At 27.7% G+C, this 26136-nt stretch overlaps 2 protein-coding genes and 1 long non-coding RNA gene across 7 annotated transcripts in view; 2 read left to right on the top strand and 1 right to left on the bottom strand.

Annotated features, from left to right (window-relative positions):
• Positions 1-9027, bottom strand: part of LOC122270822 (uncharacterized) — a 28988-nt gene extending 19961 nt beyond the window's left edge. For 2 of the 3 annotated variants that reach the window (XR_011638075.1, XR_011638076.1), the window contains exons 1-2: positions 8907-9027; positions 7447-7575 (exon numbers count right to left, since the gene is read on the bottom strand). This is a non-coding gene — a long non-coding RNA (uncharacterized lncRNA). Of the gene's footprint in view, positions 1-5681; positions 5924-7446; positions 7576-8906 lie in introns of those variants that run through there. The other variant, XR_006226008.2, reaches the window with a different exon arrangement.
• LOC107456199 (uncharacterized) overlaps positions 1-26136 on the top strand; it is a 64982-nt gene that overhangs the window by 13399 nt on the left and 25447 nt on the right. The gene's annotated exons all lie outside the window — the stretch shown is intronic.
• Positions 465-19287, top strand: LOC107456197 (uncharacterized). Of its 3 annotated transcripts, none has more exons than XM_071187131.1 (2): positions 465-531; positions 13894-19287. In XM_071187131.1, the coding sequence occupies exon 2, from the start codon at positions 13932-13934 to the stop codon at positions 16398-16400; it is 2469 nt and encodes an 822-aa protein (XP_071043232.1). In that variant the 5' UTR covers positions 465-531; positions 13894-13931; the 3' UTR covers positions 16401-19287. The 3 variants fall into 3 exon arrangements, with proteins under 3 accessions (XP_071043232.1, XP_015929476.2, XP_015929475.2); XM_016073990.4 differs by lacking the exon at positions 465-531 and adding an exon at positions 5795-5933; XM_016073989.4 differs by lacking the exon at positions 465-531 and adding an exon at positions 8504-9146.

Below are 26136 nucleotides of genomic sequence, written 5' to 3' on the forward strand. Positions count from 1 at the left end.
AATTCATTAATTCTAAAATTATTAGGATAAGAATAAGGGAATTATTTAAAACTAAAACAAAACCTTTACAGAAATCTTCAACTTAATACTAAACATTTTTATAATTCATTAGCGAGCTCCATTTACAAACACGAATTTTAAATGGATCTTGTTTTCGCCTTTACTAAACGTTACTTAAACCTCTACTTAACGTTAACTCTACAAGTAACAATTCACATAATTTTCTGTTTTAAAAGTTATAAATGATGCATTCAATGAAGTATGTAATTATTAATTTCCTTATGAACATTGCTTTCTAAAACCAAAAAGCTGGTACTTACTTTTTTTTCGGTTTTTATCTCATTACACAAACAAAGCATGGAAATTTTTATCTCTAAATTTAATCTTTAAGCTAACCTCAAGATAAAAGATGAACGCCCGCGTATGAAATTTTTTTATGATCATAGGTGATTTCCTTACTTTGAGGATACTTCTTTTTATCTTAAGCATTACGTGTACTAAAATATACGCTGATTCCTTGTGGATTTTATGGTAATTATCGATTATTAAACTATTAGATACTAATTAGTTTTACAAAAATTAACTTAACGACTTCTAAAAAATATATTTAAAAAAATTTTAGAATAATACTTTTCCTAATAATTTAAGTAATGACCCTTGCACTTACTGCATGTTCGTACATGTATGATACATGTATGATCATACATGTACACACATGTATCATACATGTATCATAACATACATGTATGATTCATGTATTTTTTAATATTTTTTATTGCTCATTTACTTATTCTCTAGTTAACAATAACTGAAACCATTGCTTTCTCAATGTTATAATATAGAAAACTAAGCATTCATGCTTTCTATAAGATTTCAAATGTTTTTGCCACTTACAGTTCATGATGAGAAATATTTTTTTTTCATCTAATGACGATTTTAGTATGTTTGTTTTATCCTACAAAAATATTTAAAGCTGAAAATTAGAAAATGATTCCTAAATAAAGTCATTAAAACAATCGTTTTTTTTTATCAAAGTTTGCATTTTTCTTTTCTATTGAGATATTATTTTTAAAAGAAATGAAACATTTCGAGACCTTTTAGTTTCGAATTGTTCTAAATGTTAGATTGCAATTTATGGAAAATTGAAACAGAAAGTATGAAGGTTTTATTCTTAAACAATTTTTATTAATCTGAATTTAATACTTCATTTCATAAAAATAACTAAAACTCAAACATAGTTCAGAAGTAATTCAAGGATAAATGCTATGTTAATTATCCCCTGAATTCTTTTATATATGCATAAAAATATCAATTTATATTATAACAGTTTTGAAAATTATGTTACTGAGAAGATTAAAGTTTAATTTTCGAATATGGTTTATTATGTAACTAGTTTAATATTTAGTTTACATTAGATTAATATTTAATTTATTTTATTTTTCATTTTGAAACTCTAGTTTTTTTCTTAGTATTTAATCAAACTTATGAATTTCAAGTGCCTAATGGAATAAATAATAAAGTTCAGGTGAAATATTTAAAAATATTTCGTGTGTAAGAATTGCACTAAGTTTGGAATTCAAGTTTGAACTAAGTTCTAACCATATTTTAAGTTACGAACTCAGACGCACAAACATACTTTATCTCATTAAATATACTTTTCTTTCAATGGATTCGGATTTTTGACCCCCGAAATATAAGGGGTAGCCCCAATCTAGGACATATGACCCCAATAGTTTGTTCAAAACAGCGATCCAAAGTTTGGAGTCCATAATGTTAATTTGTTTTGCGTATTTCGCCATATCGCGAGAACTTCTTAAACGAATTAAGAAAATTTTACGTACAATTATAAAATTTGTTTATTCAAAGATAATTCCGTGCAAAAATTAATTTTAGTAAATATTTTAATTATTTTATTTAATAATATTTGAAACAATTTTGAATTGCAAGATATAAAATTTTCTAACATCATTTTAAAGTATTTAGGTTTACATGACATAAATTATAGAATTTGTGTGAAACCGGTTGAATAGTTCCTGTGAAATCGAGGACTTTTTTATTCTGATTTCGCAACTTGCAATATCGCCTACACTAATAAATTAGCATATTCGAGGTCAGCCCCTCGAACCATCATGTTTGAGTCCAAGAACGTGAAGATCTGATCATTAGATCAAAAGTTATTCAGGGTAATCCGTTTTTTTCGGCGCACTGTACATTAACAATGTAATTTTTTGAATATTTTTCATGAAACATTTGTAAAAATATCCGTTTCAGTGTAAATAGCCATTTGTTAGGTACAATCACCATTGTTGATGACACATATTCCTGTTACTTGGAGTGACATATCTTACACCAATTTCATTGGGAAGTAAATTTTTATTAAGGAATGAGATTTGTGCATTAAGAGTTTTATGTAATTAAGCATTTTTAGTTATTTATATATGATATAAATATATTTATAATTTTGAAAGAGGAAAGAAAATATCAACTTTATTCGAATTACAGTTATTTAATTCTACTATCTTAAGCTTAGAATTTCGAAATTAGGCTGATTGCTCTTAAATTTTTATCTTCTAAAGATAAAAGGATAGCTTTTCTTTTCGAATGATAACAGTTTTATTATGAATTCAGATGACAACAGTATTGCGTAAACACTGTTAAAAAAAAGTTTATGTTTCTTATGTTATATATGTTTAGAAATTCTTCAAATATAATCACTGTAATTTAACTTGTATAAAAACCTTAACTAGAACTACAGTAGCTCAGTGGTCAAGGCATTGATTTAATTATGTAATTCTTTATAACAAGTAACATAAATGGAATTCCTACTTAAGTCAACAAGGAAAAATTATATTTTAACTACTTTTTATTAAATGATTACAATTAATACAGGATTATTCATAATTCCCCCCGGGGTTTCGAAGCGTTATAGTAAAAAACGAAGACGAAAATGGCAAAAAAGAACATATGAAATTATTCCGAAAGTATTCAAGTTTTAATTTAAGCAGTTGCCGGTAGATGGCAGTAACATGTACCACTGAAGCCAGTTGTTGTAAAGAAAAATGGCTCTTACAGGCGGAGGGAATTATGCATAACCCTGTATAAATATGTATATACACATGACAGAATCGCAATATTCAGTGGCAAAATATAAGAGAAATTTTTTTCTCCATTATGAAATTAAATTAATTAAATTTAATTAATTCTATAATGCACGAATTTAATAATTCAAATTAATTAAATTTAAGTAATAAATTAATTATTTGAAAAAAACTGTATTAACATCACGTCTTATCCACTACAGGATTAAAAAATGTATTTGAACTTGAGTTTATGAATAAAAAGCATTTTATTAACGATTGAAAATTTAAATAAGATACATAAATATATATAAGGAGAGTGTGAATTAATTGTAGGAATTGAAGAAAAAACTTGTCTTACAGGCTACTTTGGCTTCATTTAAGGCAGGAAAAAGATCACACTAAATCATTGCTTACAAAATAATATTTATTATTATTTTTTTCATTTTCCTTCATTCACTTTCGATCTTTAGTTTTATTATAAAAACTACCAATGGGAAATTTTATCCTGTAGGAGTGTTAAACTTGTAAAAGCCAGGTTAGAAATATTTAATCGAAATTCGTTGAAGCATGGCGCCTCGGAAATATCAGTTTTAAAAATAATAAAACGACGAAGTTCATTTAGTACCTTCTCGAACTGATTGTGAACTCATCCGTTACTGCAAACCGCTTAGCAGACACGACTAAGAATAGTTTAATTACGTTCCGACCGATAGTGTTACTTGCTATGAGTGACTTTCATTTTAAGGTAATTTTTACTTTTACTAAAATAGTGAAAGGTTTTTCCAAATCATTAAGTAATAATATCACTTTCTGTTGAATGTCTTAAAAGTGTTTTTATAGTTAGTTTTATTAAAGAATAAAATTCATTTAGGCGTTTTTTTAAACGTTTACTTACAATAAATTGTTCTAGATACTGATAAATCTATGAAAATATAAATTTGTTGTTGTTTAGTTATTTTTAATTAAAAATCTTACTTTCGAAAATCTTTTGGGTTAAAATTTCAAAATTCAATCAAGTAATTTTGCCTTATAATATATAATTAAGACAAAAATAATTCCTCAAGTATACTTTTTTCTTTTCTCCAAGCTTTGGACATGTACCTAGGTCGTCATGGACCCTTTACCATATAGCCCAAAGCTTGGCTACTGGTCCGGCTCCACCCCAGCCAAGGGACGAGTCCGGTCAGCAGGTATCCTTAAGTATACTATAATAAAGTATTTTCGTGTAGTTCTTTTTCAATGCCCACCCGATGGACACTCTCGTCGGCATTCTTTGGGCGAATTTGTTGGCCATTCCTTCAGGGGCACCATATCAACGTTGCTCCCACAGTAAGGATAGATAGTTCAAAAAATGAAAGAACATCCATGCCTTTTCCGGGATTCGAACCCAAGACATTTCTGATATAAGGTCAGTTCCCTGACCACTACATAATCCGTTTCCTTATAGTATATTTCCTTATAGTATACTTAAGGAAATTATAAGACAACCACCGGTGTAATAATGTACCGTAATAACTACAGCATTTAGATTGAGTGCATGATTGAGTCGAGTTATGGCAGCTGCTAACATATTGAACTGTCATTATGAAGAACCAGTGTTTCGGTGTGGAACCCTTATGGCGACTTGAGGTCTACCCAACCTCAAATTGATGGGTGCCATCCTGTCTGGAAAATAATAAAAGGCCGGTACGCAATTCAGACCACATTTTCAACATCAAGCAGTTGGTCTCGGAACTATGGCAACTTTACCGCCATGAATCCCTTGGTCAACAATCGGCTTGTTATCTCGTTTGATTTCAGGTTAATGTGTTACGACATATGGCAATAAAACACGTGATTGATCTTAGTAGAATAATACAGCTTAAGAGATCATTGAACTTATGACGACATATAATATGCTACAACTTAGTAGGAATAATAATGATACTGCTTAACTAATGATTCATTTTAAGGGCATTCTTAACCGCAAAAGAAGAGCAGTTGTCAACATATTTACCTTGAAAATTACTTATAAATGCATACATAAATGTGGATTTTTAAGTGTACTAAATATTAGAACTAATTTTAATGTATTTTAAGTTAAATATTCATATTTAAGATGAATGCATAGTAACTTTATCGTGACAAGAACTTGATTTCAAGAATATTTCTGTATAAAATGATATGTACAAAAAGTATCTCCCTTTTTTCCCAGTTGTCATTATTTTTTTTTAAAAAAGTGGGTAAAAAGATTTTTATAAAAATCATTTTTAAAATGGCTTCCAACACTTATAAATAAAATCGTTGTGCTTAGAAAGCATTTCTTTTCCCTACTTTTAAATCTCTATTATTTTAATGAAAGAAAATATATCATATCAAGAAATGTTTGTTATTAAAAAATTTCATAATATAGAATGCTTATTACTTTAACAATAAAAGAAAAAAATTCTCCGAAATAGAAAAAGATATTTTTAATATCATACATCAAATATCGTTTTCATTTTTATAACTTCATAACTATGAACTTGTTTTAAAAGCGATTTCTTCAGTAGCACTTACACGTGCATAACAATGATAAAATCATCCAATTTATTGAAACTTATATCATAAATGTTATTATTAGGTAAGGCAATCAAAATGGAAAGATTTTATCAAAATTATTTGTGGACATAAGGCTAATGTAGAACACGTTTTGCGGATGTTTGGTAGAAACTGTCGCTCTTTTTGAAGACTACGCTCAATCTCTGCCACCCATAATATATTTTCTATGGGCAGCAATGAAAAAAGGTTGTGACTCAAGCCTAAATCTTGGATTCTCTGCAACACCAGTAATCCAAAAGCAGATCTTCTTCTGAATCTAAAAGCTATAAAAAGGTAATTAATTTAGTTCGTTTTTTATGAATGATCCTTTATAATCTATTTTGCATGCAGAAAATCAATAAAAAAGTGAAATATAATTATTTCCTCTTTCTTATTTCACAGTTATCTATCCTATGAAAATATAAATATTTATATCTATTTATTTCAAATATTAGTTCTGTTATGATCACATTTTTAATTTCAGATGTTACTATCACTGTATGAAATCACAGCTTTCTATAGAAAGCCTAGTGATTGTGTAGAATGCCTGGCATTCACAGGCAAAGTAAAAATAGATGAATAAATACATTCTTTGCATAGCCATTTTATAGAATGCATAAAGGCTTTTCAATAGTTGTTCTATAGAATGTCTTGGGGATGTGCAAAACATAAATTGTTGACATTATCATTTCATGCTCGGTTTTTCAAATTTTAATAACAGTTAATGATACTTTTGGAAATATAATACAATTATGTTGCATTGTAATAATCTGCAGTAATATTTTAAAAAAACTATTCGTTAGATAGAGTAACTTCTCATCATTATTTATTTAAAAAACATACTTACCATAAATTCTATAAGAAAAAACTTCATGTTGTCAGAAAAAAAAATTTTTTTTAGCCATTTTGCTATTGAATTTAACCATGTGTAACCATAAACGATTTAACCATAAACGAAAACATATATTTCAATACTTTTGATATTTATTTCTGTAAAATATTTCTGTCTGGATATAAGCAAAAACACATATTTCAATACTTTTGATAATAATATCATAGAAATATACTTCCGTTAATAATAAATTTATATAACTATTTTTCTCAGCAAAAAATATGCTCAAATATCAAATTTAAATTTCGTTTTTCAACTAATTTATAATTTGAATATTTCATTATTATAAACTTTCTATAAGACCATTGCTTAAAAGTTACCATAGTTACCATTGCTTAAAACAGATTGTACTCACCTATCTAGTGAAATGGTAAACATTAAATTGTAATAACTTCAATAAATTTCAACAATATTTTTCCTGACTACAAAACAATAGCTACAATCAATGTTCTTTCTTAATAAATCTTATTACATAGCCTTCGAACAATATCTTTTTAATTGAAATACTGATTATTTCGTAATTCACTTTATCAATTATTTGTAATAAAGTTTAATCTAAAACTGGTGGAATCAATTAATGATTTTCAAGCATTTTTATTGTTGAAATGAAACAATTTAGCACTTTTTTTAAAAAAATTGTTAGGCTCCCCAAGCTATTAAAATTCTTATTTGTAAAATTGCAAATCCAAATTTAATGCTAAATGATAATAATGATATTAAACATTACTGTAACATATTAACTCTATAAATTTTAATAGCATTAATTATTCTTACAGTAAACTTCAGTTATGGAGCTCTTCATAGTAGATCTCATCATTAAGATATTTTTTTTTTGGTGGCAACATATATTTAATCTTAAAATAATTTTCTTTTACATTTAAGCACTTTTATTAAAAAAAAAATAAGTATGCTCACCTAGATTTGAAAATGCTTAGTTGTAACTTATAATTAACTGAACTACTTTTAACAGTATTGATCATTACTGCAATGAAACAGCTTTTCATTGTAAATATCATCTTATAATCTTCAGACGATTTCACTTCTCTGAAGAAAAAAAATAAATATTTAATTATCTTCATTACTATATCATAACTATATTTTACGTATGCGTTCAGTGAGATCTTTGAATAAAATCTCATCATATAACCTTCAGACAATTTCTCTTTACTAGTAGTAATGAATGTTCATATATTTCATTACAAAAGAGTAAAATTATTTAGTTTTTACAAACATTTAATTCTCAAATATTTCTATAGTAAAAATTTTACACTTGAGCACCTTTAGAAAAAATATGCTCAACTACATATAAAAATGCAAAGTTGTAACCTGTAATTTACTCAAATACTTTTAACAGCATTGATTATTACTTAAATATACATCTACAATCAATGATGAGCTCTTCTAAGTAAATTTCATTAAATATTCTTCAGACAATTTCTTTTCAGTAGCAATAATAATTATTTAATTATTTCTCTATAATAGTGTAAAATTATTTCATTTGAACAATCATTCAATTTTCGAATAATTCTATCTAGAAATTTTTATACTTAATCACTTGTTAAAAAGATATGCTCCCCTATAATCACTTATCATAAAAAAAATGCTCAATGCTCAGTTGTAACATATAACATTAACTCAAGTATTTTTAACGGTAATTATCATTACTTCAACATGCGTCTACAATCAATGAGCTCTTTAAAGTAAATCTCATCACATATCCTTCAGAAAATGTCTGTCCAGTAACAGAAATAAATATTTAATTTGTTCATTATAATGGTGTGAAATTACTTCATTTTAAGAATCATATATGAAAATTTTACATTTGATCACTTATTCAAGCAAAATATTCACCTACAATCCTTTATTAAAAAAACCTGCAATCACTTATTAAAAAGTTATACTCAATGCTTAGTTGTAACTTATAATGAACGCAATTATTTTTAACTGTATTGATCATTACTTCATAATTCGTCTACAATCAATGAGCTCTTTAAAGCAGATCTCATTACATATCCTTCAGAAAATTTCTGTCCAGTAACAGCAATAAATATTTAATTTGTTCATTATAATAGTGTAAAATTATTTCATTTTAAGAATCATATATGAAAATTTTACATTTAATCACTTATTCAAGCGAAATGCTCACTTAAAATTCTTTATTAAAAATTATGCTTAATTCTTAGTTGTAGTTTATAATTAACCCAATTAATTTTAACAATATTGATCATTATTTCAATATACGTCTACAATCAATGAACTCTTCATAGTAAAAATCATCAGATAGCCAAGTTTGTCACGTTTAATGTTTTCTCTCTATTTTTTCTTATTCATTGTTCAGATCGGCGTGTCAGATCATATAATATTCATGCACTTACTCTCAAATTACTCAGAGAATAGAAATGACGTCGCATTCAACATCTTGCGTATCACTTACACATTTTCGCTTTGCAAGCAGGAGTGCGTTCGACATATCTTGGAGAGCAGTCTTTATTACAGCAATATGTTAAAACGAAAAATTAGTTTTGAATGATGAATATGTTATTGATATTAAGAGTTCGTAATGTTTGATCAGACAGTTTTAGTGACTGGGGAATCAGTTCAAAATTTTTCGCAAGGTAAGGTAGTCTGTATTTTTAGTTTCTTTTTCGCAAGACGTATACTGTATTTATATACTTACAGTGTGCATTCGCTGCTTCAGATAAGTCCATTTTAAAAACCTATTTTACAACTTTTAATATTTTATCGTTATATTTCTTACTATACATAAGATTTTAATAGCATACTTATTGTAGTACAGTCGAAACTCGAATGCATCTAAATTATGCCCTTTTTCCCTAATAGCTTATTTTATCACATTTGTCTATTCACCTTTTGTTATTTATTATTTAATTATAATTTATTTTCCTCGTGCAATTTATTTACATTGTAATTAGTGTCTCCGATATCTTATTTTATCATATCATTTTATTTACACGTTGTTGTTTATTATTCAATTATAACTTATTTATTTTGAGTAATTTACTTGAATAAACTTTAGATTGTATTTTTTTCTTCGTCTGTACTTTATTTTATCAAACACTTCTATTCACATTTGTTGTTTATTTAATAATGATAACTTATTTGTCTCCAATAATTTATTTACTTAAACCATTTTTTCGCACTTTTTTGTTTATTATTCATTTGAAACTTAATTGTCTATAATAATTTATTTCCCTTATATTTCATTTTATCATGCATTTAAATTCACGTTCAATTGTTGTTCATTATTCAGTTTTAACTTATTAATTATAATTAATTATAATAAGCAATAGTTATTATCACATGTGATTAGTTTGTTCAAATTTTAAAATCTAATAATTTTTCTTCGATATGTCATTTTATTATATCTTTCCATTCACACTTTGTTGAGTATTGTTATTATTTATTATAAAGTTTTCTGTCTTATGTAATTAACTTCCTTAAATTTTACATAATAATCATTTATCTCCTATTATTTATTTCCTTACATTTTCCAATTATCAGTTTGTTGTTTATTATTCTGCTAAAACTTATTAATAATAATCATCAATTATAAGTAATAATTATAGTCAGATGTGATTTATTTATTTTAATTTTAAATTCTAATTATTTTCCCGGATATATTATTTTGTCACATTTTTTCCCTTCACTTTTTTTTGATTATAATTATTTAATTATAAAGTTTCTTGTCCTATGTGATTAGCTTACTTACATTTTACATTCTAATTATTTTTCTGCAATTATTTATTTCCTTGAATCATCCTATTCACAGTTTGTTGTTTACTAATCAGTTAAAACTTATTAATAATAATTATTAATTATAAGCAATAGTTATAGTCACATGTGATTTACTTATTTAAATTTTAAATTCTAATTATTTTTTCCAGATATATTATTTTATCACTTCTTCCTATTCACACTACTTAATTATTATTATTTAATTACAAAGTTTTCTGTTTTATGCAACAAACTTATACAATTAATTTGCTTAAAATTTCCATTATAATTACATTTCTCTGAATATTTAGTTCCTTTACGGCTTTCTATTCATAGTTTTTATTATTTTATTCTTTTTTTAAATTATAACATATTCGTTTCATGCAATTTATTTACTTTAAGGTTTTATAGAAATTATTATTTTCAGGTATCTTATTTAATCATATTTTTTAGTTACCTATCGCAGCTATTTTCATTTAACTAGAACTTAATTACCTTATGTAAAAATTCTACATTGTTATTTTCCGTATCTTATTCACATCTTGTTTTTCACACTTTTTTGTTCTCTTTCTAATCATAACTTACTTTTGTCGTGTAATTTTTTTGCATATATTTTTCCTAATTATCCTTTAATATTAGCCGTGCAACTGTTTTATAATATTTTATTTTTATTTACAATACAATTGCGAGGTTATTCACGTGGAATTCTTTCAGCTTTATGGAGAAAATAACATAGTTTCTTCAAAATTGGATTATCTATCAAGAATTGTTATACAGTTTGTCTTTATATTTAATATATTTTTATTTTTGATGTATTTAAAGTACAAGAACTTGTACTTTTACCTCGATAACAAAAACACAATAAAACATTTAACCCCTTTAATTCAATGGACGAGCTAAGTGGAAAAACATGTTAAGTTATATTTTAAATCAGATTCAAAATGCGTAAATTCAGAATGCTGTTTACAAAGCTCCTTTTCGAATTAAACCAATCTCATTAAAAGTTTTGGTATCCTTGGTAATTTTACACTTCAAGGTACTGCCGAAATTTCATTGCTCTACAATAATTGTTTCCTGTTGTTGGGATTTTTTTTCCATCAGTATATTTATTACATTGCGTTATACATTTAATTGAATGCTCGTGGCTGAGATCTGTCCATTAATCTAAGTAAGGTATTTTAAATATTTTAATTTGCTATACTCTGCAAAATGTGATTTACAAGATTCTTTCTAAATAGATTTGTATTGTACTTGTAGACTTAAACGCCGTTATAATAGATAGGTCATTTTAGTTGTTTATTCATATTAATTGTAAATAAAAAAGAGAAAATATTAAATTAGAAGACATTGAATATTAAATTATTTGAGAAAATAATTAAATGTAAATAAAAATTAATAGTAATGTCAATTGTATTTTAAAGTGTATATTTGCAATATAAGCTTTAAAACGAAGCCTTATCATGGAAAAGTAATATTAGTTGTTTATTCATATTGAAAGTAAGTAAAAAAGATAAAATATAAAAGTTATCGAATATTAAATTATAAAATATTAAACTATAAAATTATGGAATAGTAAATTATAAAATATTAAATATAAAATTATTAGAGAAAATATTTAAATGCAAATAAAAATTAATAGTAATGTTAATTGTATTTTAAAGTGTATATTTGCAATATAAGCTTTAAAACGAAGCCTTATCATGGAAAAGTAATATTAGTTATTTATTCATATTGAAAGTAAGTAAAAAAGATAAAATATAAAAATTATCGAATATTAAATTATAAAATATTAAACTATAAAATTATGGAATAGTAAATTATAAAATATTAAATATAAAATTATTAGAGAAAATACTTAAATGCATATTAAAAAAAACAGTAATAATGTTAATTTTAATGAGAAATGAAGCTTTGAGAAGCACAATGTAAGAAATTAAGGGTCAAATTACGGAAAAGTGAAAAGTACCGGCACTTAGGGTGCCTGTACTTCTTTTGGATTTTACGGCAAAAAGGGTGCCGGTACTTTCTACTGTAATATCCATTTTAACTGGAACATATTACGGAACGAAAAATCTGAAATAACGTAATGTTTACAGTAATAATTACCGTAAAATAACTGAATCATTCTAATTAAATAATTATCATATTGTAAGGTTCATTTAATTAGAATGATTCAGTTATTTTTTAATTAGAATGATTCAGTTATTTTACGGTAATTATTACTATAAACATTACGGTATAATATTTCGCGGTGAAAATGGATTTTGGCTGTAAAATGGATTTTACATATGAAGCACTCAAAGTTCCGGTACTTAATTTTTACAATGTGATCAACATCCCACACGCTCACTGCCATTGGCATCCGTCAGATTGTCTAAATTTTTAGATACAATGTTATTCCAGTAGCAATAATGAATCACCTCCTACAAATCATTTCTACAGAATACTTATGCCTCTAATGCAATATGAATGATTCAGGAAAATGTAACTATGATGTGCATTTTGTGGAACATAGTATGAAACGATTGAAATATTGCTCTAAAATTTCGTTTTGTACAACTTACTGAGATGATCACGCATTATTCTGGAAACTGGTTCAAGACAAAATTTAAATTAAATAACAGGGGTGCTTAAAAATTAATAAGTGGCAAGCAGTGTATAAAAAATTTTACTTGACGATGTGAGTTTTAAACATAGTTCTGTTACAAATCTGGTAAGAAAGAAATTGGGCATAGTTATTAATTTTCCTAAAAATATAACAAAATAGAAATAAAAGAAACCAGTGAACCTGCCTCAATGATACTATATACATTTAGTGAAAAACAATGTTTACAACAGAAGCATACCAAACTTATATATCAAATTTATTTAACATACGTACCAAACAAACTGACATATAAACTATTTCTGACGGTTTTCAATGTGGAAAGGATAGGCACATTGTTAGGAGAATGAGCGTGGAGTGTGGGACAGAGGTGTATCCACAAAATAACTTCCAAAAATCACTATTTGAGTGCTTGTAAACTTGGTCCTCATTTCACTATTCCTGAAACCAATAAATATAACAGGTTTGACATTCAGTCCACTTTTCTTCCTACTTTCTTAGAATAAAAGTAAATATTTCCCCACATATTTTTATCAAGAAGAATATTAAGTAGCACTTCACTTTCATCTAGAATGTAGTAATGGCAAGCTTTGTTTACTAAATTTCCATCAGTCAGAGTTTGTTCATAGAGATCAAATACACTTAACTCAGTTGCCTATATATGCCCTGAGCTCTTAACTATCTATAAAAGAACTTTCTCAAAATCTCTTTTTCCAATTTTTTGGCCAAAACTACGATTGAGTAGCGATTGGGAAATTTCAATCAATTGAACGAAGTTACGCAACACTAGCTGTATATTTATTGTTACAAGTGATTCGCTGTACCAGCAAATCATAAACTAAATATTATAATTTGCGTGAAACACTTATTTACTCTTCCAGTGAAAAAAATATTTACTGAAAAAAATTATGCTTAAAAACAAATATAGATTATCTTCATTTCAAAATTTACACTACACACAGCTAACTTTTATGTAAAATTAATGTTTTTTTTTAAACTTAAACATATTTTTCTTTTTTTAGATTCCATTTACAACACCTGCACCTACAAATTATTCAAAATGCTGGGTGCTGTATCACGACGTCGTCGGTTTGTGTTTCTGATAATATTTTGCTGCCTATCATATCTTGTGTTTAGTCTGTACATCAAAAGAGATATCCCAAGCAATTTAAGCGTCGTCACAGAAATTAATGAAGATACTACATTCATTGACCACCAAGATATTGAAAATAAGAAGTCAGAAAAAGAAGCTGACGATACAAAGAATATACCGGAATCTAAAATAGTTTTACCCAATGAAGACACTACCAATACAGAAGAATCTGAAATTGATCGTAAAAAAAAATTATTACGTCTACAGCAATTCAGAAAAGCTAAAGTTCCTCCAGAGGATTTATTTTTCAAATCACGCGTGACTTTTCCAGAGGATGCTGTTTCTGGTCCTACAGACGATGACAACGATATTCAACAAATAAAAGGTTTAATTCACAAAGCTGTAACAGAACCTTACCATTCTACAAAAGATGCCCAGTCAGTAAATGATATTGAAGTCCAGTCTGTCCCTGCAGTTACAGACGGTGGTGTAACCAAAGCTCCACCGGAACAAGCCGGAACCACAGGGCCTGTTCCTAAAAGTCGGGAAAAGCTTTCTCCTACCGAAGTCTCCCATATATCATCTACTGATGCTTTGCCGGCCGTTGATCCAACTAAAAATCCAGCTTTGATAATAGATACCTCAGGTTGTAAAGTACCAAAATTAGATCCTTATGATCCGACAGTGGCTCATCTTATAAGCCTTAAAGGCGAATATATCTGCTCCGATATACCTTTATTTATGACTCCCCAACCTAATGGTATCATTCACCTCAATGTTTCAATATTGAAGCAATATTACAATTCCACACCAGATGATATTCAATGTTGGTATCAGGCTATATTACGAAAACACGAAGAGCCAGGCAATGTCAGAGAAAATGACTATAGAACAACTAAAGTTGCAGAGCTAGAATTCGATAAACCCTTGAAACATGAGTACATTGCAGCTAGATGCTATTTCAGTAACAATTACACACATGAGCAATACCTGCCCCTGGTCAAGTTGAAAACAGAAGTAGAAGAGGAAAGATCAAAAATCAAACCCCCTTCTCCCCTGAATGTCATTCTCCTTGGAATTGACTCAGTTTCAAAATTGAATTTTATAAGACATTTTCTAAAAACTAAAGCCTTTCTAAAAGACAAAATGAAGCCCTTCGAAATGAAAGGTTATACGAAAGTTGGAGACAATACATTTCCTAATTTAGTACCTATGCTGACGGGACATTTTGTAGAATATTATTGGAATGAATCAGTTCGAGACACGTTTCTATTTGACAATATCAGCTTGATTTGGAAAGATTACGCCAGAAATGGATTTAGAACATTTTATGCTGAAGATTCACCATTTTCTGGTACTTTTAATTACATCAAAAGGGGCTTTCACGATCCGCCAACCGATTATTACTATAGACCACTTGCACTAGCAATTGACCAGTCAGATTTGAGGAAGCAAGCCAAAAATGCACATCTCGATGACTGCTTAAATGCTGAGTTAGAAACTGATCTTATGTATGACTATTTGAAAAATTTTGTTAAAACCATGGATAAAAGACCGTATTGGGCATTTTGTATGGTGTCTACTCTTACCCATGATTATCTAAATAGTGCTAGCTACGCTGATCCACCAGCAACTAGGATACTCCAAATACTATCAGATATAGGAGCACTGAATAATAGTGCTTTAGTTATATTCAGTGATCATGGTTTGAGATTCGGTGCAATAAGACACACATATGTTGGCAAATTTGAAGAAAGAATGCCTTTTATGTACATACACTTCCCGACATGGTTCCTTAAGCAGCATCCTGAATTTGAGAGAAATCTCAAAATAAATCAAGAGAGGTTAATCACTTTATTTGATCTCCATCGTACCATGAAACATTTACTTCACCTTGATTCAAAAATGGATCGAGAGCCTGAAGAGCATGGTTTGAGCCTGCTGGAAAAAATTCCAGAAAACAGAACTTGCGCTGACGCCAATATTCTGGAACATTGGTGTCCTTGCAATAACTTCGAAAAAGTAAATGTAAGTGACATAATGGTAGTTAATGCTTCCCAAACTATCGTCAACCACATAAATGAACTTCTGCTTCCTCATGCTGAAATATGTGAGACGTTGGAAGTAGCTGAAGTAACTGACGCTCGGCTAGGTCTGCCTAATAAAGTTGTTTTAAAATTTGAAAGGCATGAAAATGTTGTAGTAAACAGAACTGTAGTTTTGGGTGAAGCACCACCAACCCTTGGTGATTATCTGCTGACTCTTACGGTGAAGCCTGGTGGTGCCATATTCGAAGGAACAGTGCGATATGACGCTGAACATTCAGCATTTAAAGTTATGGGTATAAGCCGAATTAACATGTATGGAAAAACTTCATGGTGTATAAATAGCCAAAAACTTAAATTATATTGTTATTGCAAAGTTCAACAGACTTAAACTTGAAGAAAAAATTAAAATAGCATTATTTAAATTCATAGACTAAGCATCAAAGCAGAGGAAGTCATAACTACTAAAAAGCCATCATGTGTCTGCCATATAAATTTTTTATTGTAAATTTCACACAAACCTAAATCGCTTTAATATTCTGCCTATTTTTTTATTTTTAAATGTATGTTTGTAAAAAAAAATTTTTTGAACTAAATACAGGCTTCTTCAAGGAATCCTGGCCTAAATGAAATGGCAAATACAAAAAGAGTAAAAAAATCACTCAAGAGCATGACGTCGCAGGAATATGAGGTCGAAAACATGGAAGTATAGATGACCCCTGTTAAATATTGGTCGTAAATGTGTCGCCTATGGGGAAATATAGTCAAATACAACTGATGTAAAATAACTACATATTGCCCATTTATATTACATTACCCATCTAGCTGTTCCACTCAGCGTTTACGACCGTATGTTCACATGTGCTTTTTTATTCTTTTTGCATGCTTACTTTGCTCTTTCAATTGAGCTATGATATTTTAAAGCATACTTATAACAATTCGACTTTGTATGCAATTCACATTTTTTTTTCACTAAAATTGGATACCTGCAAGCGATGTCACTCGTGGCTGAGCCAATTTGGTTTGATGCATGCGTGGGGCGTCGCTAGCAGGTTTCAAATCAAACCCAAGTCTTAAAGCTGTAACGTTCACACGCCAAGCACAACCACGTGATTAGACTCAAAAAAACAACGTGATTATCTGAAAGCACCCAAAAGTGGATTTGTTGATTTATTACATATATTGTTATTCTATGATTTTCACAAAAGCCCCGATAATGTTTGTGTGTATATTTTTTCAGTTGTTTTATATCCAGGAATAATTGAAACTAAAATTTCCCATTCATCTCAAAATCCTAGAATAATCTAACATATTTTTAGCAAATATAGTTTAAATTAATCTTAATTTTTCTATTTGTTCTTCTTGTTTGCTGTGCACGTTTACTATTTTAACGAAAAAAACATTTAAAGTTTTACATTTTACAGTTAGAATGGAAAGTAAGGATACCTATATTCATTTTTAGTGACCCCATGTGCTTACAATGAATGACAACTTAAGGACTTATTTTCGCTTCATAATGAACAGATATATCAATGCGAATGAATAAACACAGTAAAAAATTCCGGGTCAAATTATGGTAAAAAGTACTGGCGCTCAGGGTGTCGGTACATTCACCGTAAAATCCATTTTCACAATCCATATACCGTAATTTCTACTGTAATAATTACCTTAAAATCACTGACTCGCTCTTGTTAATGAAAATTAATCAAAAATTAAAGTATAATATTTTGCAGTTAAAATACGTTTTACGGTAAAATGGATTTTACAGTAAAAAGAGTTTTATGGATAGTGTACCCAAAGTACCTGTACTTTATACAGTAATTTCATCGGGAATTTTTTACAGTGTACGAAAAAAATATATACCCCTAACGTATGGAAAACAGTTTTTTTTTATTATATTTGTGATTAAGTTAATTTATAACGAACCAATAAAGAAATACTTATTTTTCCCATTTTTAATTTGAGATGTTCGAGAAAGCCCCAAAAATGCTTAGAATGATAAAATAATTTTTTTAGTTGTTTTAGATAATCCCAAATGAATTAATATTCCTTGAAATATATTTTTTATTACACTTTGAGCTAAAATAATTCAAATAAATCTAACATTTTTATTAGGTCATTCAAACTTATATTCACGTGTCATGCGGAAATATATTACGTTACAATTACACTTATAATGCAAAGTAAACAAACCCATTCATTTATGGCGATCACATAAGTCATAACAAATTAAAGATTTATTTTCATTTCATCATAATTGAGTAGATTTACAATAAAATAATGAAACACAAATATAATAAAGGAAGCATTTTTTCATTGTATTTGTGCATTTGTTGATTGATTACATATCAATTGAAAAACTAGTTTTTTTCATTGTTAGTATGTGATGTTTGCAAAAGACCTGTATTTTCATTTTTTTTTTTTTTTGATGGATAACTGAGCCTGGAAATAACTGAAGCTAAAATCTCTCAAACGCATCCTTTCCTCATTATTATGAAATATTTTTTGAGTTAAAATAATTTAAATAAATCATATCTTTTTTTATTTAACCACTTCAAATCTATGTTTACGATTATTAACGCTAACAGTCAAACTTTGTGTTATAATTAGCATGTGTAGTAAACACATATATTCATACGCTGTAAAAAATTCCCGATCAAATTACGGTAAAAAGTACCTGCACTTTTCACCGTAAAATACATTTTTACCAGAACAGTTTAAGGAAGAAAAAACTGATATATCTTAATTTTCACAGTAATATTTACCGTAAAATTACTGAATCACTCTAATTATACGAATATTATTGTAAAAATTATGGTGTAATATTTCACAGTAAAAATGTAATTTACGGAGGTTTTTTATACCTTATTGAACCGGAATTTTTTACACTGTACATGATATATGTTGATGTTACTGTACATACATAAACTATTGCAATACCATACATGTTTAGATTAATTTGCAATGTATGGTAAACACATATGTTTACTATACATTACAATCTATAGATTTATTCAAAAGTGTAGTGTATTAGGGTTTGATTAATTTCAGATTTATGTGTGTTCCTAAACTATATTTACTTTTCAATCTATTTAAATCATCATCATCATCTATTTATTGTCACAAATACTCAAAATGTATACTCAAATCGAGTAGCAATGGATGTTCTGTGAAATCTAAGTCATTTATAAAAAAAAAAACATATTTTCATATTGTTACATTTTATAGATAAGTAAGTTTTTGAAGTTTTATTGAATTAAATAAATATTTGTTTGTTATTTTTTTTCATTGTTTTGATTAAATCTTATTTCTTTCAAAAATTAGACTTGAAATAATGAAATTTCATTTGCATAATGTTATTTTAAAAAAAATAATAATGTGCTTTAGTGGCTACTAATACTCTACATTTTGTTGGAAGAAACTTTATCTCAAGCAAATTCACTTCTTAGTAATCATAGGAAAATAATTGGTATCGAAGGAATTTTTTAACTCTTCTTATTTTTTAAAAAACAGAAAGAAATCGGAGGAAATTTTCTATGAGCTTTGAATAATTTTCAAATAACTTAAGTTGTTTGAGGATACGGATTTTGCTACAGTTACTAAGCTGTAAAAAATTCCGGATACAATTACGGTAAAATATACTACCACCCTAAGTCGAGCATCTCTAAAATCCCTTTTTTCAGTAAAATATTATTTCATAATTTTTTGAGTAATATTTTTCTACTTACAGTGATTTAGTAAGTTTACAGTAATTATTTCAGTAAAAATTATGATATCTCTGATTTATGTTTAGCAAAAACTCACGATAAAATAAATTTAAAGGTACAACGGACAGGGGCTGAGGGTGTCGGTAGTTTTTACCGGAATTTTTTACAGTGTAATCTTAGTACAACAAATCAATTAAAATAATTGTCATCAAAATACAACATAAAATGAATAGTGACAAAGTATATAGACGTCACCAGGAATCGAAATGGAGAAAAGTATTTGATAAGTAAGTTTTCTCACACCTGAAGCATCCAGTCGTTCAAATAAAATTTTTTAAACAAAATCTTAGAAGAACAATCTTGATAACATAAGGAAAGAAATTAAAATTACAACTTTCTTGGATTGGCGTTAATCTAGACATTTTTTAAAAGATAACTTACTCTAAAATAGTACATTTAGTACGTTTTAGTACATTTTAGATTAACATTTAAGTAACAGATAAACAACAAAATCTCTCAGAATACACTGAGATAGCACACGAATGATGACACAATTTCATTAAAAATTTGAAAATTCACGTTTAGTCAAAAAATCACGCTATCTTGAGACAAAATGAGCGCTAAAAAGGACAAAAAATGTCTTTCTGAATGTGAGTTTGGAATATTTTTCTGCTTACTATTCTTTTAGAAAACATTAGATTTTAAAACGTCGAATTACACAAATAAAATTTATCATTTGATTGTGCATATCTCATGGAAGTTTTGGTATCAATATTATTGTAATTACAGGTATAGTATCGCATATCACAAGCATCACATCACGACACCAGGATCAGAATTGTAATTCAAATGCAGACATGTATTAAATTTGGAGCTGAACATTTTAGTTTCTTTTGTAACGAACCAAATTGTTTTAAAATTAGAATTAACCTCGCGATCTAATTGATACCATTTCCAAGATCAGAATTAATTTAGATTATGAAACCCAACCAGATTTCAGAATTGCCGCCAAGCACTTTCTTTTCTTTTATGATGAACAGGAATATTTTGAAATAAGGATTCACACTGTGACCACCAATTAAGAAACATTAGAAACGATTTAGAAAATAAAATTGCTCGAAGATTTTTTCTATCCACCCAGAATGGGCATTATAAATCAAACATATAAATAGTTGAAATCAAACCAGCAATAAACGCGCTACAATGGGACAATATATTGCAGCTTAGAAAATATTAACTTCATCATATAACAACCAGTAGACTAAGAAATTCAAAGCTACTTTTTACTCAAAATCACTCAATTATTTTCAGATTCCTGCGTGGAAACCGAAGTATTTCGTTAAATGATAATTCGATATTGATTAAGGATAAGTTTTAGTAAATTATGCTATTACGTCATATGTTTGAACAGTTGTTCGTACATGTACTTCTTCTTTATTTTAGATAATCACGTACGCAATGGAAAGAATAAATGGGTCATCGTCTTGACAATCTAAGAAAACATTCCATAACTTGTTTCGGGGATCTGAAATATTTAAAAGATTACTTCATTCAGTAGCAAAACCCGGATATGACGTCGAGTAGATAATGTTCTCCTACGTGAAACACCAAGGGGATTAATTTATTCAATACGGTTATAATAAAAAAAATTAGAAAACAAAATGAGTTCGAAATCGATACCGGCAATTTTTGAGCATTTAAAAGCATTCTTCTGTGGCACTAAGTTTCAGTTATAGGTTATTATATAATAACATTGAGTAGTGCTCGTTTAAAACTAAATGTATTTTATACTTCATGAGATGCGTGGTTTTGCATTAGACTTGAATATAAAGAAAGAAAAATAGCAATAAATAAATATATAGCTGAATTCCGATTTAATGAATCCCTGTTTATTAAATTTTGCAATTTTATACAAAATTCAATTTTTTTCCCAAAACAAAAGAAGTCAAAAAATACTATATAACGAAGAATAAACCCCGGATCAACGGATTATTCAATTATTTGGAGAAAAAAAAAGCTTTTTTTTGGCTCTTTTGATGAAATTTAATTTTTTTTCGTATTAAAAATATATTCTTATTTTCATACACTTTGATCTTTAGATAAGATTATGAGTATACAACAGCAAAGAATTCTGTTATTTATCTCTCAATACGCTTGCCTTTCCTACAATTTGCAATTCATTTAAATTGTGTTTCCGCCTGTAAATAGCACAAGTGTGCTTCTGACACTAAATCTTGGTATCATACGCTTAAGAATTAATAAATAAAAAATTCTAAACGCAGTACTAAAATATGTTTTAAAAAGTGAGATTCACAGGTACTAAAATTGACTGAACTACTATATTCATAATTTCCTGCATTTTTAGCTGTTAAAAAAAGTGTACAACTTCTAGTATGGTTATATTTTTGTATATATTGGGGTTTGTATGTATGGTTATATATTTTGTATATATTTGTATATAAAAAATTGAGAGGGAAAAAAAACAAAATGAGAAACAGCACTGAGAAAAAAATGGTCAAAACTTCCAAAATATGGTAAGATTTAATATGTTTCCGGCTCTATGGGAACACCAAAAAGCTCTATCATTTTTACCAAAACTCTTTGGTAATGATTTTGGTAAAAGTACTAATAAAATATGGTTTCATAATAATGTTTCATAAAATTCGGTAATTTAATAAATCATGATACCTTGGGCATAAAAACCATTTGTTCAGCGAAGTTAACTCTTCAGTTTTGTATTTTCTTACCAAATGTGTGGTAATAAGAACTATAGTTCTGAAAACCGAAAATTCTAGTTTACTGTTACCATATGAACGGATAAATTATTAAATGAATGGTTTAAATACCGTATATTTTGGTTTTCAATACCAGAATTGCGGATTTTTTTTTTATCAGAATCGTCATTAACAAAAGGTTCGATAATTTTACCACAACTTTTTTCATCGTGTAGGGTATTTTTTTTTTATTTTGAACTTCAATATTACGAATAACGCCAATAAGCCTTCCGGTCCAGAAAAATCCATTGTATCGGGGTATGACTTTCATAACTTCTATTGTAAAATGAAGTTTTAAGCTATTGAAGATGCAGTTAGAAGAGAAAATATAACAGAGAAAAACATTATGTACCTAACAGATAAACGTCATGAGAACAAAAAATATTCTATTTTGTTGCATCACTTCAATCCACGAGTGTACGCCAAGGCAGATCAGATTATTTGAATCAGGTGGAGAAAACATATGTGATTTGGCCATATGGGAGGATTAACCAACTCTTTCTGTTTTTCTTTTCAACAGTTATTTAACTGATAAACTTCAGATTGCAGATCAAAACGGAATGCTACTACATATTATTTCTAAAATTTAGATCAAGGGCAAATTACGCGTCGCACCATTTTCATCCAGAAAAAATAATTTTTTTTTGTCTCAACTTCTTTTGTTCTGTACCCTTTTTCCTCAGCATGCATGAAAGGAAAAAAAATGTATTTTTGTACTTGAATTAATATACTTAAACTAATAATGCATTTCGTTTACTTTAATTTATATTTTAACGTGCGTTAATTTTTTTTTTGTTGCGAAAAGTCCTCTGTACAAGAAAAAGATTGATGACAGATACCTAGGTCAAAAAGGAAATCGAGTATAGGCACAATATGGGATAGATATCTTGAGACAATTCAATTTACTGATCTAATGTAAAGTTACTCTAACATACTTAACTTTATACTGATCTAATATAAAGTTAATAGTAATTTCAGCTAAGATTGGTCATATATCATCAGTAAATAACTTTTTTGAATGTTTCGATACAGTTATTGCATGTAACATGAGGACATGCAACTCATTGTTTAAGTTTTAACACGTCTTTTATTTCGCGTTTCTTAAACCACCTTTGGAGTGGATTAAACTATTATAATGGATGTATCATATGTAATCCGGATCATATGTAATGGATGGATTGTGTGTAATTCAGAAGAACTTGAGGAGAGTAGACAGGTTCAATCATGTTTGAACACTCGTAAAAATATTTAACAAAAAGGGTAGTTTATAATTTAAAAAATAAGTAAAGTAGAAGGAAAAGTTATAAGCTACCAAATTATATTAACTTGGAGATTTTATTCTGTGAAAAAGATTATTTAAAAAGGATTTGAAAAACTTTCTTGTTAAAAGACGGCTAACTTTCTGTGTTTCTTCTTTTTCGGGAGTTTTCTGATGTAAGTTTTCAAACCATCGTGGAAAATAAAAATCACATTATTATTTTTCTAAAGTCCTGAAAATTTTTCATATAAGACTGCGTGACAAGGTAATTAATTTAATCAAGAGAACAATCCTATTATTATTCATTTTATTAACTATATTACTTCTGATGATGTTAATTGATTATTTACTCAATTCTATTTCATAAATAACCTTTATTCCAAAGTATTTGTTTATAAAAATTCTTTTTTCATTTGCAAAATAAAATCACGTAATAAAATAAAGAATTTAAGTAACCGAACAATCCTATTATTATTCACTTTATTAACTATATTACTTCTGATGATGTTAATTGATTATTTACTCGATTCCATTTCATAAATAACCCTTATTCCAAAGTATTTGTTTATAAAATTCTTTTTTCATTTTCAAAATAAAATCACGTAATAAAATAAAGAATTTAAGTAACAGAACAATCCTATTATTATTATTTTATTAACTATATTACTTCTGATGATGTTAATTGATTATTTACTCAATTCTATTTCATAAATAACCTTTATTCCAAAGTATTTGTTTATAAAATTCCTTTTTCATTTGCAAAATAAAATCACGTAATAAAATAAAGAATTTAAGTAATAGAACAATCCTATTATTATTCATTTTATTGACTCCGTTACTACTGATAGCGCTTATTGATTATTTACTCAATTCTATTTCGTAAATAACCTTTTATCCAAACTATTTGCTTATAAAATAGTTGTTTTCTTATTTCCAAAATAATATCACGAAAAATAAGGAATTTAATTATCAAAACAATCTTATTATGATTTAGTTTATTAACTCTATTACTACTGATAGAGCTTATTGATTATTTAGAGAATTCTATATATGCAATAGTTTTTCATTTCCAAAATAAAACTATATAGTAAAACAAGGAATTTCATTAACATATCACTTCTTTAGTTAGTTTAATACCGATGGCGTATATTGATTATTTGAGCTTATTAATATAATAATTTATATATATAATAAGGATTTTAATTAATATAATAATGATTTTAAACAAAAGAAAAGTTGATTTCAAAATTTATCCATGTGTCGTAAAACTAAACTTTCCTTAAATTTTGGGCCACAAATGGAAAATAGGAGATGAGAATCCTTATTTATAGCTTCTCAAGACTTTTAAATGGTGACTTCTATGCCTCGTAAAAAGAATGTAGTTCTTTTTTTATGTAAGTGTAAAACAAAAACTTATAGATTGAAAATAATCTTGAACTGACAAGATTTAGCAATAAAAAGAATTGCATGAAGAACTTTTTTAAGAAGACAGACAAAGTCCTACCCCGGGCTGACGTGCCAATAATAATGATCACGTGCGAAATTCAAAATTAGTCATTTAATATTTGTTTAAAGAAAGATTTAAAATAAACTAGCAAACAATAGAAAGGAAAATCAAAAAATATAGTGTAATCAGTGTACGCATAATTGAAAACAAAATCAAATTCAGAATCAAATTTTCTGCAATGGACCAGTATCGTGCGATAAGGAGAGTATAACGTGACTATAAAAATATTAATTTTTCCTTTTCCTTGTGTTAGAATAAAGGCAAAATTTGAATTAGAAAATCTCCTCTCATTACTGAATAGAGCTATGAACAGTAGCAATACTTAATTAGATTTATCAATGTAATTGAAATGCTTACAAAACCAAATTTTTTCCTATTATCATATGAATTCATCTAAAGTCTTACATTGATTCATTTCGTGAAAAATCCAGCAATTTTGAAAAGTTTCAGTTCAAAAATATTTGGACTCAGATATAGAGAACTGTCTTCAATTTAAGTTTTTTCATTTCATAATAGAATAATTGTAAGCATAAAATCAGCTCAACTAAAAGATAAGTTGAGCATAGTTCATTTACCTGAATACTATTATTTACAAACCTAATAAAACTGACGGAAGAAATGATCCATGCGAATTATGACATCGTATGAAAAACTTATTGTATTAACATTGTAAACATTTTTTCCGTAAGGAATAAGGATTAAAATTAAACTTTTAAAAAACTGAGACACCACATTTTGTTGTTTACATACGAATGCATTGAACCCAGTATCATAAATATCTAGATTAGCCCTTTGACGCAGATAAGACACAAGACACGTGAGACGCAGACAAGTGTCCCTTATAATATATATATATATATATATATATATAACAGAATAAA

Source organism: Parasteatoda tepidariorum, chromosome 10 (genome assembly GCF_043381705.1).
Source record: "Parasteatoda tepidariorum isolate YZ-2023 chromosome 10, CAS_Ptep_4.0, whole genome shotgun sequence".
In the NCBI taxonomy this organism is placed as follows: Eukaryota; Metazoa; Arthropoda; class Arachnida; order Araneae; family Theridiidae; genus Parasteatoda; species Parasteatoda tepidariorum.

What these genes read in the sequence shown, in the direction of transcription:
- LOC107456197 (XM_016073989.4), top strand. Translation starts at nt 9,092, where the DNA reads ATGTTTGATCAGACAGTTTTAGTGACTGGGGAATCAGTTCAAAATTTT. An exon ending in AGTTCAAAATTTTTCGCAAG is followed by an intron (nt 9,147 to 13,893) that starts GTAAGGTAGTCT and finishes TTCTTTTTTTAG; the next exon opens with ATTCCATTTACAACACCTGC.